At 37.3% G+C, this 19,907-nt stretch overlaps 1 protein-coding gene and 1 non-coding gene across 2 annotated transcripts in view; one reads left to right on the forward strand and one right to left on the reverse strand.

The window, feature by feature from the left end:
- LOC128225240 (uncharacterized) overlaps positions 1 to 18,938 on the forward strand; it is a 38,304-nt gene extending 19,366 nt beyond the window's left edge. The window contains exons 3-13 of the mRNA XM_052935343.1: positions 7,993 to 8,114; positions 11,039 to 11,130; positions 13,294 to 13,371; positions 13,722 to 13,911; positions 14,102 to 14,217; positions 14,492 to 14,656; positions 15,562 to 15,864; positions 16,272 to 16,351; positions 16,707 to 16,811; positions 17,014 to 17,133; positions 17,337 to 18,938. Coding sequence (XP_052791303.1) covers positions 7,993 to 8,114; positions 11,039 to 11,130; positions 13,294 to 13,371; positions 13,722 to 13,911; positions 14,102 to 14,217; positions 14,492 to 14,656; positions 15,562 to 15,864; positions 16,272 to 16,351; positions 16,707 to 16,811; positions 17,014 to 17,133; positions 17,337 to 17,426 — 1,461 coding nt within the window. The 3' untranslated portion in view covers positions 17,427 to 18,938. The remainder of the gene's footprint in view (positions 1 to 7,992; positions 8,115 to 11,038; positions 11,131 to 13,293; positions 13,372 to 13,721; positions 13,912 to 14,101; positions 14,218 to 14,491; positions 14,657 to 15,561; positions 15,865 to 16,271; positions 16,352 to 16,706; positions 16,812 to 17,013; positions 17,134 to 17,336) is intronic.
- Positions 6,279 to 6,355, reverse strand: Trnah-gug (transfer RNA histidin (anticodon GUG)). Its single transcript has one exon. It is a non-coding gene; the product is annotated as a tRNA-His (tRNA).
- Positions 18,939 to 19,907: the final 969 nt, after the last annotated feature.

Here is a 19,907-nt window from a genome sequence, read left to right on the forward strand (position 1 = left end):
AAATCTAGTCTGAAATGGTCCTTGTGGGCGTTTTATAATACTTTTTTCACTTATATTTTACTAAAAAGTTAACTTTGACAATTTTAGAGGGGGGAACACCGGGTGTCCACCCCCCCCCCTCCATGGATCCATTGTACTATCGAACAAGTTATATCCTTGCATGCATATTACATATCCCATGTCAATGGTGGTTCTCTATTGTTGGAGGGGATGTTACCTTTAATTCTCGATGGGGCGGAGGGAACGACATTTTATTCATTTTCATTCACATATTTGTATAACACTTCTGCATATATCATGTCAGCAAAATCCCGTGATTTGTAGAGGGTGGGACCTAAACAGGCCGCCAGAAGTCGTGTGAATGCAGCGAAATAACGACCCATTAATAGTGACAGCAGGTGTACAGCCGAATGTGACAGTGAAAAACGGCAAACACAACTAGGTGTCCGAGCCAGGCGAAACATTACCGTATGATGTGCAACACAATCATGCAAATCATTCCAAATTGCTGCACATAGTGTCATATAAACTTGATAGTTTAATTTACTGTTTAAACATTCAAATGCCATTGTATCAACATAATTGTGAAAATCATCATTACTGAAATAATATACCAGACTACACGGTTTACATAAGTGCTGAAATAGCATTCACATTTAATTTTCAACCGGTCTCACGTCAAGCGAAATCCTCATGTCCATAAAAGTGGAATATATTTAGTTGCCTGGAAAAGAGATTTGCATAACCTCCAGAATAGGTAAATAAACAATGTCAGCCTTCAACAAACATTCTTTGTAAATGATATATGATTAATTTAAACACGTTTTCTTCATTTTTGCGGCATTAGTATGGTAATAGGTGTCAAAAAATCAAGTTTACTCATACATTCTAATAAGTACGACTGAATTAACAATTTGTTCATTCAAAACAGTTAAACGTTCGTTTTAATAGTATTCAAGGCTCATGTAAATTTTAATAATATAAGTTATATCAAATGTCATACTATCATAAACTATCACAATCGTACTACATGACTTGTGTGTTTATTAGTTTGCAACAAAAATAGCCGAATCGGTATAGGAAATACTCATATCAACTGACCTATCGCTAATAAACAGGAATTCAAAATTAATCAACAGGCATTTATTCTCTTATTTATATATTTATGGACCGGTGTTTAAATCGTAACTTACAGACGTAAAATGAGTTTGGATTATATGTCTGTCATGTCAAATGCCTTTCATAGATCGAGGAACAATTGTTAATACTGTCAATTAAGAAATATTAATACAACCAACATGTAATCTTTATCAAGTAGCTTTCACAGCAAATTTAGAGTGTAAACGAGAGAACACATTAACCATACACTTAAAAGGTGGATGATTTACTTTAATGCACACAGTCTATTAAATGTGCAGATTGTTATTGATATATGATAATAGTATCAATGACCTAACACGTTTAGGATGATAATAATAATGACATAAGAATGACGTTGTCAATTCGAAGGAAGTAATATCGCTTGTTAGGTCACTATGTCAACTTGGCATTCTAAAATGTGAACAGTAGTGTTTATTTTCAATCTACCCATTACAGAGGTGACACAGTTTCAATTATCTTTGCTAATATGCGAACCAATGCAATGGTTCATTTACCAGCAGTTTTATGTACATCTTATGCACACCTCCAACGTCGCATAGAAGTTTTCGGACAATAAACTTTAAGCTTAACAATACAAAATTAGTATCAATGTCATAAAGACAGGTCATTAGTGTTTTGATAGTGCAAGGCCCAGCAGTTTTGTACTATTTCATGTATCGTTGAACAAGTTAGATCATTGCATTCGGCTACATCAGGCAATGCACTGCGTTCTTATTTCTTTCACTGGCAAGAGTACCGTCGAGTACAAGTATTTCTACATTTTTAATTCAGCTGCATTCAACGGAATGAACATGTGAGAGTTATGTACTCTTTACATTTGAATCGATTCACATACCCATAACAATGTTCATTTTGCATTTTATTAATTTCTCATATCAAATGAAACAAATAGTGCATTTATGTTAGTTATTAAAGCTAAATTGAAAGCCAATGCAGTCAACTTCAGTCATTTTGCTTACTCCAAATTAGCCCCAAATGACCAACGGAACGTGCACATGATAAGATGCAGCGGGCTGCGTGGTATACATGATTACAAATGGGCTCCGTACGTGCACATGATAACAAATGGGCTCCGTACGTACACATGGTTACAAATGGGCTCCGTACGTACACATGCTTAAAGATGGGCTCCGTAGGTACACATGATTACAGATAGACTTCGTTAGAACACATGATTACAGATGGGCTCCTCCGTATGTACACATGATTACAGATGGGCTCCTCCGTATGTACACATGATTACAGATGGGCTCCTCCGTAGGTACACATGATTACAGATGGGCTCCTCCGTATGTACACATGATTACAGATGGGCTCCGTACGTACACATAAATACAGATGTGCTTCCTAAGTACACAATATTATAGATGGGCTCCTTACGTACACAAGATTACAGGTGAGCTCCGTACTTACACATGATTACAGATGGGCTCCGTAAGTACACATGATTACAGATGGGCTCCGTACTTACACATGATTACAGATGGGATCCTTCCGTACACATGGTTACATATGGGCTCTGTCCAAACACATAATAACAGGTAAGCTCCGTAGGTACACATGCTTACAGATGGGATCCGTACGTACACAGGATTTCAGATGGGCTCCTTTCGTATACATGATTACAATTGAGTCCGTAGGTACACATGATAACAGATGGGCTCCGTATGTACACATGATTACAGGTGAGTTCCGTAGGAACACATGATTACAGATGAGCTCCGAAGGTACACATGATTACAGATGGGCTTAGTACGTACACATGATTACTGATGGGATCCGTACGTATAAATGATTACTGATGGGATCCGTACATACATATGATTACAGATGAGCTCCTTACGTACACATGATTACAGATAAGCTCTTTACGTACACCTGATTACAGATAAGCTCCTTACGTTCACATGATTACAGATAAGCTCCTTACGTACACCTGATTACAGATGTGCTCCGTACGTACATATGATTACAGATGAGTTCCTTAGGTACACATGATTACAGATGAGCTCCTTACGTACATATGATTACAGATGAGTTCCTTAGGTACACATGATTACAGATGAGCTCCTTACGTACACATGATTACAGATGAGCTCCTTACGTACACATGATTACAGATGAGTTCCTTAGGTACACATGATTACAGATGAGCTCCTTACGTACACATGATTACAGATGAGCTCCTTACGTACACATGATTACAGATGAGTTCCTTACGTACACATGATTACAGATGAGTTCCTTACGTACATATGATTACAGATGAGTTCCTTAGGTACACATGATTACAGATGAGCTCCTTACGTACACATGATTACAGATGGGCTCCGTATATACATATGATTACAGATGAGCTCCTTGCGTACATATGATTACAGATGAGTTCCTTAGGTACACACGATTACAGGTGAGCTTCTTAGGCAGACGTGATTACAGATGAGCTCCTTACATACACATTATTACAGTTGGGCTCCGTAGGTATACATTATTACAGATAGGCTCCTTACGTACACATGATTACGGATGGTCTCCTGACGTACTCATGTTTACAGGTGAGCTCCGTTGGTACGCATGATTTCAGATGGGCTCTAAACATGTCGCTTTCGTGATACTTACGTCGCTCATAAGATTAGGGTTATATGCATTAACTGTAGAGTCTCATATCATATTTATTATTATCGTATTGTCACCAGTTTCATATGACACGCGAATTATATAATGATGGTGGTTAAGCACTTGAAATATAACTTGTGACACTTTAAAGAGAAACTTAAAATAAACCGCTGTATTGTTATCAAGCTGCAATAAATATTATGTTACGCGTCCATGTCGTTATTTATTTGTTTTATGTATACGGCGATGTACAGAACGATAAAGAAATCACCATTTTACAACAGAATCATAGGTGATGAAATGCTGATTTGATGCAGCGGACCCCAAGCCATTCATGTCGTTATAAATTGTCTGGCAAGTTTGATAACATCATGAAGACACCGTGCATTTGAGACGCTAATAACGAGGCGATGAGTACTCGTAAATCCTATGCAAATAATATTTATTGTTAGAATACCTGGGTATCATGTTAATGACGAAACTCGGTTACCTGCACACCAGCAATTATATGCATCAGCTTTCAAATGTAATTTTAAGATATTCTCGGTTACTTGGGTTATTCAATTTTGATCTACCTGTGTGTTAGAGCGATGACGTGCATTATTCAGAGATGGAGCAGATACTAAAAGAAACAAGTTCTGTTATGGTGATCTGCTCGCATTCTGATCGACGGACTAAAAAGGGATAACGCTTTAAACTGAGCAGGTTTCTTGATAATTTATCCGTCTGAGAGTAAGCTCTTCAAAAAAATGTCAGAATGTTTAAAATAAGGGAAAATAAATTGGAAAGGGGATACTGCCCCAAAGAAATTTTTTACATTTACTTGTCCGAAATGATATATTTGAGCGTATTTTTTTCTCCGATATTGATATAAAATGTGAACTTGGACGATTTTAGTACGGTTGGTGGATGCCGACGGTGCGCCCCTTTCTGGAACCGCTAGTGAATATGCATATCATACGTAATATAATCTTAATCATGTGTTTTCGTGTATTGCAATCGGTATCAATAGGGTTTAAATGCACTAGTTTGATAATACTATCTGCAACATTTATCTCCAATGTGAGAAACATGCACAATTGCACCGAATATGGGACATGTACTGATCCTGTATAGCCATTAGGTCAATATTAAATACATGTCATATTTACCAGTATGTATTTCATTATTGTTCTCACAAAATGCACACTGTTCTGAGTTTTGTGTGATATTGGTGAAACTGTATTCGTCTTCAAAGAGCTTTCATCGGGTTTAGAATTCCACGGGTCACATTGATGGGTCTTGTCTCTTAATGTTAAAACGGTTTGGTTTTTAGGTGTATTTCGTAATGAATATTATACCAACATTTGAGCCTGGTGTTTTGTTCATTCTTTTTTCCTTTCGGTGGTCCAACGTGTCAAAGGCGACAGTTTAAATGATTATTTGAAATGGAGTATAATGAAAAAAAATGAAATATAATCTGATCTGTCAACGGCTGGAGGAAACACTGACAATAGAGATGACACAGGGAATAAACGAATACTCATCTCTCTACAACTCACTGTTACTTTACGATGAATCGAATGGTGGAATACATGAACAGTTTTATACACGTTCAACATCTATGGATTAATCTGTTCTCAAACACAGTTATTTCATTAATAAAGTGTCATATTTAAAACAAACATTGTACACAAGTACATATCATAAATACTTCCAAAGGTCTGTCCAACAATCACATAGAATGCCGGGAAGGTTTGCGCAAATCAAATATATGCCTGGAGAGTCTGCCGCAAACTAGCATTGTATGCCTCGAAGGTCTGCCCCATATTAACATAGTATTCCGGGAAGGTCTGCCTCACATAAATATAGTATACCTGGAAGGTCTGCCCCCCATATACATAGTATACCTAGAATGTTTGCCGTATACTAGGAAGGTCTGCCCCACATAAATATAGTATACCTGGAAGGTCTGCCCCACTTACGTCTAGTATAATTGGAAAGTGTGCCCCACACAAGTATACACATAAGTATAGTATACCTGGAAGGTCTACCCAACGTAAATATAGTATACCTGGAAGGTTTGCCCCACATAAATATAGTATACCTGGAAGGTCTGTCCCACATACATATAGTATACCTGGAAGGTCTGCCCCACATAAATATAGTATACCTGGAAGGTCTGCCCCACATACATATATTATACCTGGAAGGTCTGCCCCACTTAAGTGTAGTATAATTGTAAAGTATACACATGAGTGTAGTATACCTGGAAGGTCTGCCCAACGTAAATATAGTATACCTGGTGGTGGTGTTACTAGTTTATACTTCGGGTCCCGGCGTGAGCACACTGAAGGGTCCCAGAGTGACAGTTCAACCACCGCACACCTATCTGGCGGTTAACCAGTACTAGGTGCCTTCACCTCTGCAAGGAACTGACAACTTTTGTACATGCCAGGGGCAGTGGTACAGTGCGAATGATCGTAGAAAGGATTTCATAACCAGTCACAACAGAAGTGACCTGGTCCGCCCGGGAATCGAACCCGGGTTGTCCGATTCACAGACCAACGCTCTACCGATTGAGCTAACCGGGCGGACCAGTATACCTGGAAGGTCTGCCCCACATAAATATTGTATACCTGGAAGGTCTGCTCCACATAAATATAGTATACCAAGGCCGGAATCCATTGCAATAAAAGTGCGGTGAAATGTTATAAAGCTGAATAAGCACTGTGTAAAGTTATTTTTAAAGAGTATCTGAAAACCCCTACTTTGTTTTTGAAGGAACCCTCTGACAGTTTCTAATTGTACTTTGTTACGCCGTATTCTGGAAATGACAAGCAAAATTCAGCCTTATTGTTGTAGTCACTACTAATACGCAATATACCCAACGAAATTTGCCATTTCATTACTGAAACGTGGTTGATATAGACAGCCTGATCGAAAACAGTTATCATGACAAGGATTGGATGTAATACAACAACAACAACAACAACAATGATCCCGTTTCATCAGCAGCAGCAGCAGCAGCAGATTAAGAAGCGAAATCGTCGTCGGATGATGATGATGATGATGATGATGATGATGATGATGATGATGATGATGATGATGATGATGATGATGATGAGGAGGAGGAGGAGGAGGAGGAGGAGGAGGAGGAGAGGGAGGAAAAGGAGAAGGAGGAATAGGAGGAGGAGGAGGAGGAGGAGGAGGAGGAGGATGGCGATGTCAAAACTACTTTCATTGTACAATCCTGAACTTGTCATATGTACGTTTTTCAACGAGATTGTCTCTACTGAAATTCAGCCGAAATTGTATTTCGGAAACGGCTGAAGCTCCATTTTTGGAAGTCTAAAACACGTAACTAACAAAATAAGGCGTTAACATTGCTTTCTAAGGGTAATCTTGACAATACCCACCCTGTTTCATGTCAGCAAAACTTAGAGGAAACTACGATCAAGTGGGTTTGACATGATATAGTGTCAATGACATTTGTGTATAATCATATCTAAATTAAAAATCAGGCCACTTCTTTACAACTTAACATTCTCGCATTGAATAACATGAAATGCAAATCTTCAATGGTAACGACCTAATTCTGTTTCATACGTAGATCTATAGTCGCAGAAAATTAGTTAACATCAGCATTAATTTCTCTGACAAAATCAACCGTTTGAACTAGCATAGTGTTTAAACGAACAAGGTGATCTCAAATATTTGCATTCCTTTAATCTTTTAACACACTTAGTTGTTCGTCACATAGACCAAAAATAATTTGCAAAACATTATAAATGTCGTTAAAATGGTTGCACATTTAAAATTAAACCGGTATCAGAAACAAACCGAGATTGTTTCACACTACCATTTGAAATAATGCTTTCTGTATAGTCAACGTCTCCGATGACGATGATGAAGTCAATGCTCACCTTCTGGTATAAATGAGGATTGTGAACATATTCAGGGGCGGTTCTAGGTTTTGACGTTAAAGGGGTGTTATTAAGTTATCCTTTCACTTAGGCCTCTTACTTAAAACCAATGTTGCAATTTTTCAGTCCTATGTGGTGCATTGACGTTTTAAGGGCTGGATTTTCGGTATTGCAATCAAGTTTCCAATATTGTGAAACAACATTTGCTGATCAAGTTAATGCATATCTATAACGATCGCAAGTGTTAACAATATATATGACTGACTATTGGTTAATTATACCCGTTAACGGCAAATGTTCGAATTTTCAGTTGATTGCTGCGGACGTGCAGGAGGTTGGCTGTGCTGTGGTCCGCTGTCCCGTCCTGTCCCTCCGCGCCCCCAACACCTCACAGACGCACACTAAGCTGCTCGTATGTTTCTACACGCCGTGGTAAGTAAGGACACATGAGGTGTTGCGAACGAAAATGTCCATACACATTTATCGCTCAATATACGAAAAAAAACAAGAGTTTTCATACAAATGGTATTAAAGTGGCGTCTTAATGTAGAAATGCATAACGATGAAGGCGATAGCCAGAAACCACATTTAAACGCATATTTTTGTCCTCAATCTCATTCATAGATGGTATGTTTTTTATAATTGATATTGCATTATTGTACATTCATTTCACGCGTTTATTAACTCATAGAGCGGCAGGGGGGACTAAAGAGGAGCCACGCACAAACATAGTCGGGTTTCATCTGTGCGAATAACTTTGAAGAAATCTTTCATTTCAAATGCAGCTATTATATTCATAACATCTATCATTTAGAAAAAGGCAAAGTCGTAAACAAGTAATAAAACTAAACACTGACTGCTATTAAAAATAGGTAATATTTAAATAAAACTGCTTTGAATGAAAGCAGTCAGTTCGCTTATTGAAATGGTTAATCACATAGGTGTATAACACATAATAGTATTCGAATTAATTATCGCTCGTGTCATTCAGAAGACAGAGGATAATGTTCACTTGTGTTGGCGATGTTTTAACATTAATTAAGGGCAAAAAATTCTGCCCACTGCACATGCTGTCAGGTGTTACAATGTGCGAGCACCAGGTAACCCACGCGGAGGAGACTAGCTGACTCTCATTCAGAAAAAAGTCACTATCCCCCGCCGATACGCTGATGTTGCGGTAACACGGTTACAGCCAACTAAACGCCCTACTGCCATACATGCTACGGATTTCGGTCAAATTCATAAGATTATGGAAAGCTGTTTTGGACTTTCCAACTGCTAACTACTATTTCCAAGTTGCATTTTCTCATTATTCATTTGTACATAGGTATTTTTACCTATTTTATTAAGAAGTAATCATTATACAAAAGTTTTAACAATATGAAACAATCGGGTGTATCTCTTGCTTGTAATGGCGGCTAATCTGCTACTTGCTCATTGTCAAATATTAAATGAAATTCGCCTCGAATGCTTTTTGCCAATCATATTTTACGAATTGCTCATTGTAAAATGATTTTTTCCAATTTCTACTTCCCAACTGGTTACTGTCAAATGCTATGTCTCATATAAAGGATGCCTCATTGTAAGTTTTTATAACCTTTAAAAATCCAAGTTTCCGACAAAAAGTAAACGCAAACTCTTGTATTATACAGTATCTCTAGTCAAGGATCTTTTTCAATAAAACACGTAGAAAATGGCATTTGGCAACCGGAGCTGGCAAAAAGGCCACATACAATTTATGAATTAGCAATTGGCAAATAGCAATTGGCATTTCTCGACCGGCTTTCTTTACTATATAAGCCTTAACTGCAGTGAAAGGTACTCTGTACTTATTAGAGTAATAGAAGTGGGCTGGGTGCTTGTGTGAATTGTATTCGGACGCTTCAGTTCAATTAGATCTTGACACTCACTGTTAGTTGTGCGAATAATTACTATAGATGTCAAGTTATGTAAAAAAAAAAGGTTTTCCACGTACTGTTGACCGTATTAGAGTATTTTGGAATGTTTAGCTCTAGGTCATGGTTATTGTATCTAAACATATACAGGTTTTTGTCAATTTGTTTACATTAATGGTACAGTTTTGCCTCACATCGTTGGTGTAATTAATGTCTTATTCGTGTCTAGTATCCTAAATAATGATGTAGCGATGCCAGAAAATAAACAGGTCACCGCTCCACATGTTTTAACAATAATGCTTTGAAAATTATAGGATCTCTAAAATGCAAATTTTGAGTTTTTGTATGAACCTATTAATTGTAATTCAAGCATTGAGAAATGCAGAAAATCGCGGTATGTGGTTCATATTTGCATTTATCCCTTGCAGATGTCATTGTTGTCATTGTCGCCACGTCATGCCATCCTTTACATGTACTCTGTCAAAATATTAGCTTATAATTTACATTAACTATTTGATCTTTTATTTTTAGTTGGTAATTGAACAAAATAAAACTAATCAATACGCTTCATTAAAAAGACTGGACATGGATAACTAATTAATTATTATATTTTTGGTAGAATGGAGAGAACAAAATAACAAAATTCCATTGGCTCACCAACTGTTCTGGGGTTACTTGGCATTCATACTACTCTTTCAGCAAATGGGTGAAAATAGCATTTCAAGTTTAGGACATTGCGTTTTCCATTTCAGGATGAGCATTGTATTTATCATTTTAGGATGAACATTGCAATCATCATTTTAGGGTAACCAATGCATTAGTCATTTCCTTGTATTTCCCGTCTTAGGGTGAACAGACGGAACATTGTGTTTCCAATATCAAAGTGAACATTTTGTCTCTGTAACAGAGAGGGCATTGTGTCCCCCCCCCTTCGAGGATGAACACTGCAATCCCATTGTAGGATGAACATTGTATTTCCCATTTTAAGAATGAGTATTGCATTTCCCATTTTAAGGATGAATATTGTATTTCCCATTTTAAAGATAAATATTGCATTTCCCATTCTAATGATGAATATTGCATTTTCCGTTTTGGGATGAACATAACATAGTCTGTCTTAACATGAACAATGCATTTTCCATTTTAAGGAAAAACATTGCATTTTCCATTTGGTGATGAACATTGCATTTTCTTTTTTAAGAATGAATATTGCATTTCCCATTTTGAGATGAACATAAGGTGCTCTGTCTTAGCATATATAATGCATTTCCTATTTTAAGGATGAATAATGCATTTTCCGTTTTGGGATGAACATACCATACTCTGTTTTAGCATCAATAATGCATTTCCCATTTTAGGATGAACAATGTATTTTTCATTTCAGAATAAGCATTATATTTCCCATTTCAGACCTCATTGAGGGTAAGGGGTGTATTTTGAGGATTATGTTTGTCGTTGTAGGGTGAACATTCTTGGCCAGGAAGTTTTCATCCCGGACAAGAGATGTGCCGCCTGTCCAGAGGGTACCACGTGTGTAGACAATCTCTGCTCAGGTACATAAACTCACGCGCGCGCGCACACGTACACCCCCCCCCCCCCCACATACACACAGACATACACACACATATGGACGCATTTTTAATAATTCTATACTTAATTTACTTTTGGAAAATTGGTAAGAGAAAGAGAAAAAGAAACGAGTAAGATGAATACGTGTTGCTATGTCAAATTGCCATTATATTAGTCATACTCAAACACAACTGATAGTGTATAACAAAGTGTATAACATTGTCAACCATTTTTCTGTAAGATTTCTTTGCAATAATTTGAAGGTGGTCCATCCCTTTTTGAATTTAGGTTCTTCACACTGTGACCGATGCCTGGTTAGATATGTAAAGTTTATAACAAGAATTTCAAAAGTGTACTATTCTATTATTATATTCTATATAATGTTGCATAATAAAATATGATGGAATGGGCGATAATTCATACAGTTGCCATAAATTTTGAAAAGGAAGTCTCATTAAATTTAGGTTACTATTTACATTATCCAGACATTAAGAGTGCGATTACTTGCAAGGTGCAACATTTGAAACTATATTCAACAAAAAAACAAAAAGTTTTAATAGAAACAGTTCTAAGCTTTGAGTAAATTGTGTAAATACTCGTATATTAAATTCGTAACTATTCACAAAGTTTAAAGTGATATAATGTTTTAGTAATTAAGCTTAACCAGTTTTAAATTTTATTCATCATTGTTAAGTATGCAACTGCTTGTTAAAAATAGCCCCAAAAGAAGTTTTAATATTGTACACGGGTCAGTTATTTACGATTTTAATCGTTTACGGATAACAATTCTAACGAAGACGAGCGTGATCGGTCAACAGCGACGTCATACGATGTGTGATCGTGACTGATTGGACTAACAATTGTTCTATTCATCTGAATAAAAGTGAAACTAAAAGTACACGATTCTAAAACGATTTCGTTGTTCTTTTTCATTGTCTATCAAATCGATATGATAGTGACGATTCGTCTACATCAGACCAATACCTAGTTAGAACAATTGCATTGCTCTTAAAAGTGTATGGTTAGTTTAATTTTAGAAATAGAGTAACACTTTATTACGGCTGATCACAAGTAGCTTGCAAGGGAATGTAAAACACGTCTTTTGTTTTCTAAATCTCATTTGTTAATACAGATGCTGACATAATATTCATGAAATTATGGGTTTGTACATATTAGTCAAAAAATTAAAATAAGTTGCAATTTGAGTAATGTGTAATTAACTTATCTCCCTTTTAATTAAAATACTTGTAGATGCATTCATGTAATAATAACAGTTTCTTTTCTAAATACATTTTCTTTGACACACAGTTGTTCGTATTCTTCGCAATAAAATCATCGATTACTTTACAACGTTCAAGGGAGAAGCAAGACCAAGCCGAACTTAACATTGGATACTTTCTTTTTTGCTGAGTATAGATACCCTGTTGTCCTCCTGTTCAGCTGATATCTAAAGCGGTGTGGAGTTAGATGAACATACGACATTCAACATCGGACATTCAAAGTTGAATGTCGTACTGGCACGACATTGGACATTCCTTTTTGAATGTCATGCTTGTACGACATAGGACATTGTGTATTCATTTTTGAATGTCGTGCATTTCGACATTGGACATTCATTTTTTTTATTTAGTTTTGAATGTGAATGTCGTTCCAGTGCCAGCACGACATTCGTCTTTTGAATGAGGAATGTCGTATGTTTTGCTACCTTTGCACAATCGATTTTAAGCATGTTTGCAATTTTCCGCGCCGTTTCTGTCATGTGACATACTAGCGACAATGAATTGCTCATAAACTACCAGTTATAAAGGCTTACAAATTCAGATTTAATTTCAAAACATTATAATTTATTATGAAACTGTGAAACTGGTGTGTAATAAAACACGAATAGAATTAATTATGAATTTCAAAAGTTCAAAAGGCATGGCATTAACAATGAAAGTAGATGCTTCACTACCAGTCGTATAATGTTAAACGCGTTCTATTTTAGTGCAGATATATGAAATATACAGAAATATAGTTTTCACTGATATTTGAATCCAAAAAAAGAATACTAGAACAGATCACTGTGGATGCCAGTGACCTCGAGAATGTGTAGTTGATAATTCAGTGGACTATTGTCCTTCATTGTATCTTGTTTATATTTTCAGCCAGATTCTATCAGACTGGTAACACCAAGATACTTCCAACCCAGAATTCCCCGGGAGTGAAAATTGAATCCATATCAGGTATACACGGTTTTGCTTCATTTAAAAGCAAATGAAATGAATTAATGTTCAAACGCAGACTATCTAGGAAACATAAAAAGCGATGTCATGTTGCTGTTTTTGCTGAACATTTAAAAACATAATGCCCAGTTGTATCGTAATATAACAAAATTTGAGGTAAAAATTATTAAGGGAGGGAACTCTTTGTGATTGCTGTAGGTTCAAATTGTCCGCCCTTCTGCATTTGGAGCCTTTCTCGCATAATCTTTAGTTTTAATCCGGTTCGGACGTTTGTTACGGTTCGGACAGTATTGCATCCAGTGAGCCTGTTGTCTGTCATATCAGTGGCATGCAATGCTTTATTTAAACAGGAACGCGAGATCAAAGTTCCCAGACATCAAAAGACCGCAATGGAAATAAGGAGGACCGTGTGCGTCCACAGGACAGGTCACGTGACCGGGAATCGCGGAGACGGGAGCGTAAGGAGCGTCGACGACAGCGCCAGAGAGGGGGAGACAAAACGTCCACAGACAGAATAATCGGAAGTCATAACACATTCGCGTAACTATGAGAACTTTTCAGTTGAACACTTCTTAACACGTTCACTTAAGAAAGTTTGTAATTCAATTTGAAGTCAAGTTTAACAAGATTAAAGCAATGGGGGCAGTACTGCAATACATTTTTGACATGCCGTAACTTACTCGCATCAATTTTATGATATTGAAGTTTCTGATTCTAATGTGCCATTCAGAGTTGCCACGAGCTCCGCCGGAAGTGAGAACCGCGTCCATCAGGAGTTGCAACACGGCGGGAAGAACGAGACTTTCGTGGTGTACACGCCCAACAACCGCGTCGTCCCCTTCCCAGGTCGGTATTCTGACCGGGTTTGTGATAGAATACATACATGCATGACTGCAGTATGTCGAGCAACACGTGTATTCAAACTGGAATGCATTTGATTAACATAAAGAAGCACCAGACATTGTCTTTTGTTAGTCATAAAAACCACTTCTACTACTAAGTAGATGTTCAATTATTTTTATGTTCTAGACTTCATGTGTAACAGTAAATCAATGCCAGTACCGTTTTCTACATTCTTCACTTCTGCGCACTTGTTACTTGACGTGATTCTTGGTTGCAGGTCGCGATGACCGGCGGAACATTCGAAAGATCGAACGGTACGAAGCGAAGGCGGAAGGCGACCTTGACCGGAAGCAGGAGAAGATCGTGCATACGCTAGAACTCATCGCCACCAACATCACTTCCGTTGAGCTGGCCGCCCACAACGACACCCTCAAGTCGAGAAGTATGGATATAATTGATAACATAATGTTGTTTGCTAGTGTTTCTAACAAGTTTGTGATGATGTTTTTGTTTTAATCAACAAAGTATTGAAAGTTAACAATATGCTTTCCTCACAAAATCCGAAAGAGCTTCACAAAACTCTTTTTTTTTTAAATATAATTGTGTATGATCCGGTTAAAATACTGTGGGTACTACAGCTCCTGGCAATATTACGCTAAGTCATCTTAATGTGGGTACTACAGCTCCTGGCAATATTACGCTAAGTCATCTTAATGTGGGTACTACAGCTCCTGGCAATATTACGCTAAGTCATCTTACTGTGGGTACTACAGCTCCTGGCAATATTACGCTAAGTCATCTTACTGTGGGTACTACAGCTCCTGGCAATATTACGCTAAGTCATCTTATTGTGGGTACTACAGCTCCTGGCAATATTACGCTAAGTCATCTTATTGTGAGTACTACAGCTCCTGGCAATATTACGCTAAGTCATCTTACTGTGGGTACTACAGCTCCTGGCAATATTACGCTAAGTCATCTTACTGTGGGTACTACAGCTCCTGGCAATATTACGCTAAGTCATCTTATTGTGGGTACTACAGCTCCTGGCAATATTACGCTAAGTCATCTTACTGTGGGTACTACAGCTCCTGGCAATATTACGCTAAGTCATCTTACTGTGGGTACTACAGCTCCTGGCAATATTACGCTAAGTCATCTTACTGTGGGTACTACAGCTCCTGGCAATATTACGCTAAGTCATCTTAGGGTATTTTTATGTATTTCATGTTATTACCAAATGTGGACTAATTAATTCGAATGGTACATTTTGCTGTATTTATTAAAGCTTTTGAAAGGCAGCTAAACTACTAACTCAATGCTTGTGTTTGGTTTGACTTACAACAGGAAAGCGTCAGGTATCAATACACGATCCCAGATACATGGAGTGGTACGACAACGTTTTGCGTACGCGTCGACGTGAGTACGAACGTTACTTGCGGGATTACGAAAATGTAATACGTGAACGTCAGGAGCGACGTTGGCGGTACGAACAAGAACTACGGCGACGTGAGCAGCACAACAATCACGTGGCAGAACTCCGTAGAGCGGATCATCAAACACAGTATAACGGGGAATTACGTCGTCGTCAAGAACGTTTGCAGCGTGAACGTCAGCGGTACGAGGCTCTGGCGCTAACGGCAAACCAAGGTTAACAATGTTGCGTTTGTACTTTTGGTGTAAGATGTTTGTTGTGTGGTTACAGTGGATGTATTTAATTCATTTGGTGCAGTTGTTTGGCTTCTACTTATTCATACTCAATACTTTTCCGTTTTTATAATAAGGTTTAGTTTCAGTAAGTCATTAATAGTCATCTTAAGGTCAATTTTCGAAGGAAACCATTGTCTGGTTAACAGCATCATATACGGCGATTTTAAACATTCTCTGCATAGCTTAGTGTATGATAAAAAAATGTTAACTACATGACTGTAGCAATGTGTCCATACATCGTGAACAACGAGTCTCTGTGACATTTCTTCGGAAGAAAAGACTTCTGATCATGAGTTGTGAAAGATCTTGATTGTATACACGACTCAACTCAGCCATTTGCAATCCAGGTCAGCTGACGGGAGAGGAGCAGTTTTTCATCATTTCGGCCCACAACTTGCTGCGTAAGGAAGCCGGTGTACGCGATTTGGTAGGACACAACTTAATATCTTATAAGTTAATATAATGTATATATTGAATGTATCAAGCATGTTAAAATATAACGGAGTAACACTTTTCGATCATCGAACTTGGCATAGACACGCATGACATTGAAACAAAATATGCTTAACCCTGATGGCTAGCTATTACTTCTTTACAAGAACTCGAAACATTTCAACCCTAGCTAGTGGCAATAGAAACCTGGATGACGCTCAAAAAACTACATGTAGTATAAAGAAACAGACGACGCTAAATTTAGTTTTAACGATCATGACCAAATGGGCCAAGAACGAGTTGTAAAATTATTGTGGGATATTGGCTACCAAACTCGTTGACCTTTGCAGGCGTGGAGCAGCCACCTGGAGCGTTGGGCGAAGTACGTGATCCGGTGTGAGACCGAGTACCCGGGCCCCATTACCTGCTACACTAACTTCGGCAAGGCAGATCAGGTCAGACACGCCCTTCTTGTCAGCCGTATTTTAATTGTTCCGGGGTACAAAGGTGTAATAGAGTCATTAAAATGCAAAGCACTTTCCTAAGATTTGTCATTACAATTTAGGTAAACTCACGTTTCTATGATAGGCAAGTTGTTATACAAGTTACTATTCTATTGGTGTTGGCAATCGTTTACTTGTGTGTGCCGCAATGCAGGGCGAGGAGATCTACAACGTGGTGTACGAGTGGGGAACGGAAGGGGGCGACCTCAGGAAGCCCCTCCAATACGGCTGCCGTACACCCGCCGACAAGAGCCTCTGCAACCACAACACTAACGTGAGTATAAACCTCATGGACGCACATCAGGGCCCGTCTTTATCACAATATGTGCACGTACCAAACGCTATGTTGGCATCAGTTTTAATAAGATGATAACTCAAAAGTACTGAATAAAATATGTTCCTCTCTGTTGCATATCTAGCTATGTGTTCCAGGCCTTGTCATCTAGCAATATTAACACTTTGTTGATGTCTTTACAGATGCTACAGCCGTCCATGGACCAGATGGCCTGCGCGTCCAAAGCTTGCGGGTCCCAGCGGCAACTGACCTGTATTTACAGCTCCGGCTAATCCTGTATCACACGACCAACTCACATATCATTTCAACGGCTTTTCCTATATATACATATATATTTGTCATATCGATGAAGTGGTAAGACTTATAGTACAACAACCGAAAACCTTTCAGGACACATCGAGTAGCTTGTACCGCGCACGGTACAAGAAATATACCTCAGGATTTTCTAGTAATTCAGTTTACGGTTATTTAGGACTTTATAGAACTATTTAAGACCACAAATGCCAAAGATATAACATTGCCTCCTAGGTGTGAATACTCAATACGGCTTTCAGAAACGTGCGTTCAGAAGTTAAGAATCAAATGGCTTGGGTGGTTTAGTTATCAAGAAAGAACCTTTTTCGACAGCTGTTTAAAGCCAGTAACACCATTGTCTTTCAACAATGAAGCAGAACAGTGACATGGTTTCGGTGCGAGTCATTTGCAATAGTGCTGCGTATAGTAGAAAAAATTGAAATGTTGTTAAAACTAATGGAGAGCTAAAATATAAGGCGTTGTTTACAGTAAGCAGTTATATTGCAGACGTAAGTTCTTTTTGAAAATAGCAAAAAAATGTAGTTCGTGTATAAAGCTTTATGTATCTATACTTTGTGATATGTCGTTGTTCAAATTTAGATTAACCATGTGTATTCTTGTATATCTGTAATTGCTGTATATTGTGTCTATATTGTCTCTAGCGGTGTACTCAATTTCTGAGACATTAATCTTTATATTGTAAATAATGTAAATTCATTTCTACAACTGTTCATTTGAAGAAGTATTCATTAATCCATTTTCGCTTCTTGGATTTATCAATATCAACTGTTTCTGAATGATGCTATTAATGCCTTTTCAACAAGTTCTAACTTTGAAAATGTTTAAAATAAAAATGAATCATGAAATTATGAAACCAAGCATTTCCCTGTATTGCATTTTTATCCGAAAATAACATGTGAAGAACAATACCTTTCATTTTGTATAACATCATAATTCACATTATTTAATATTGTCCTTGGGTGACCTTGACCATGACCTTTTGACCTTATTTCTTTTTGTTTAAGCGACAACATTGAAATTTGAAGGTGTATTTTGTTGTTAGCCAATATATCAAAAACCGCAAACACTTATAGCTTATGTATAGGTATGTACACCTATCTATGATAATTATTGAAACATTCCAAGTAGTCCGCGATCTTATTTTTTAACGGAAACTATTTTACTGAATACGTTAGATAGTATACATGTCATAATGCTTTCGTCTGTGAATACCCATTTGATTAATTAATTTTAATCCTTAAAAAAACGAGAAATAAAAATAATAATAGACACTAGCACGCTTATAATTTTATGTAGTTACTTCTAAATGCAAAACACTTTCTCAATTAATACAATTTATGCTTTGTATAGAAATTGCATTATACCTTTGTATACTGTGGATGTTTTTTATAAATAGATGTAATTGATTAAACAAGGACTGTTATAGATGATCGTATTGTATCTCGTTTTAATAAATTTTATAAAACGCATTCATTGTCAATGCTTCAATACCTCCCCTTCAGAGAACCTCATATCATAACGTGAATGCTAAAATATGCCCTGTCGAACAGTTTCTGAACATATGATTACTTAATTGTTTTTATACATTGTATTGTCTAGCACAACTAATAGCCCAACGGTATCAAAACTGAAAACGTGGCAATGCGACGAAACCAGATTTTCAGAATTCGGTGTCAGTCCATATCTGCATGGGTGTGTTATTTAACTTCAAAGTATCACTACATGTATATGTGTATGTTACTATAACTGAAGTTGTTCACACGAACATGTCTTTTCCAAAAAATGACATTGACCCTAATCACCCGAAATGCAATACCAAGATATGTTCCCATATACCAAGTTTCATAACTTCACACCAACTGCAGTTATTAACAACAGCAACACGTTTTATACTTGAGTAATAGCCACCTGACACCACCATACACTCAATCAACCCCAAGATACATTTCCACATGCGCGAGCTTGCTATACTCCAAGTTTCATCCATTGCAGCGCTAAACAGAGCAGAAACCGTTTGAGCAACATATCGACCTTGAATTTGACCCCACTGATCAAAAATGCAATCACAACGAACATCTTACAGAAGATTGATAAACAACATAAGTATTCACTGTTCATCATTACTAACTAAATTTATAAAGAGAAAACCATATATGTTTAGAAAAACAACAACAATGACCTTGATCTTGCCTTAATCAACCCAAATAAATCTCGATTTATGTCAAACCATTTTTTCTGTTTTAGTTACCTTGACCTTGACACCACATTTCCGAAATGTAATTCTATGATACGTCTTCACGTGAGCTAGCTACATACCACGTTTTGTCAATATACGCCCATCCTAATTACAGTTATTGAAAGGAAACTTCTAGTATGAAATCTGGTTTAATACAAAAACATGAACATATTCGCCCAAAGACGACTGTTCACATCAATTG

The sequence above is a fragment of the Mya arenaria genome, chromosome 2, assembly GCF_026914265.1.
Source record: "Mya arenaria isolate MELC-2E11 chromosome 2, ASM2691426v1".
Lineage (NCBI taxonomy): Eukaryota > Metazoa > Mollusca > Bivalvia > Myida > Myidae > Mya > Mya arenaria.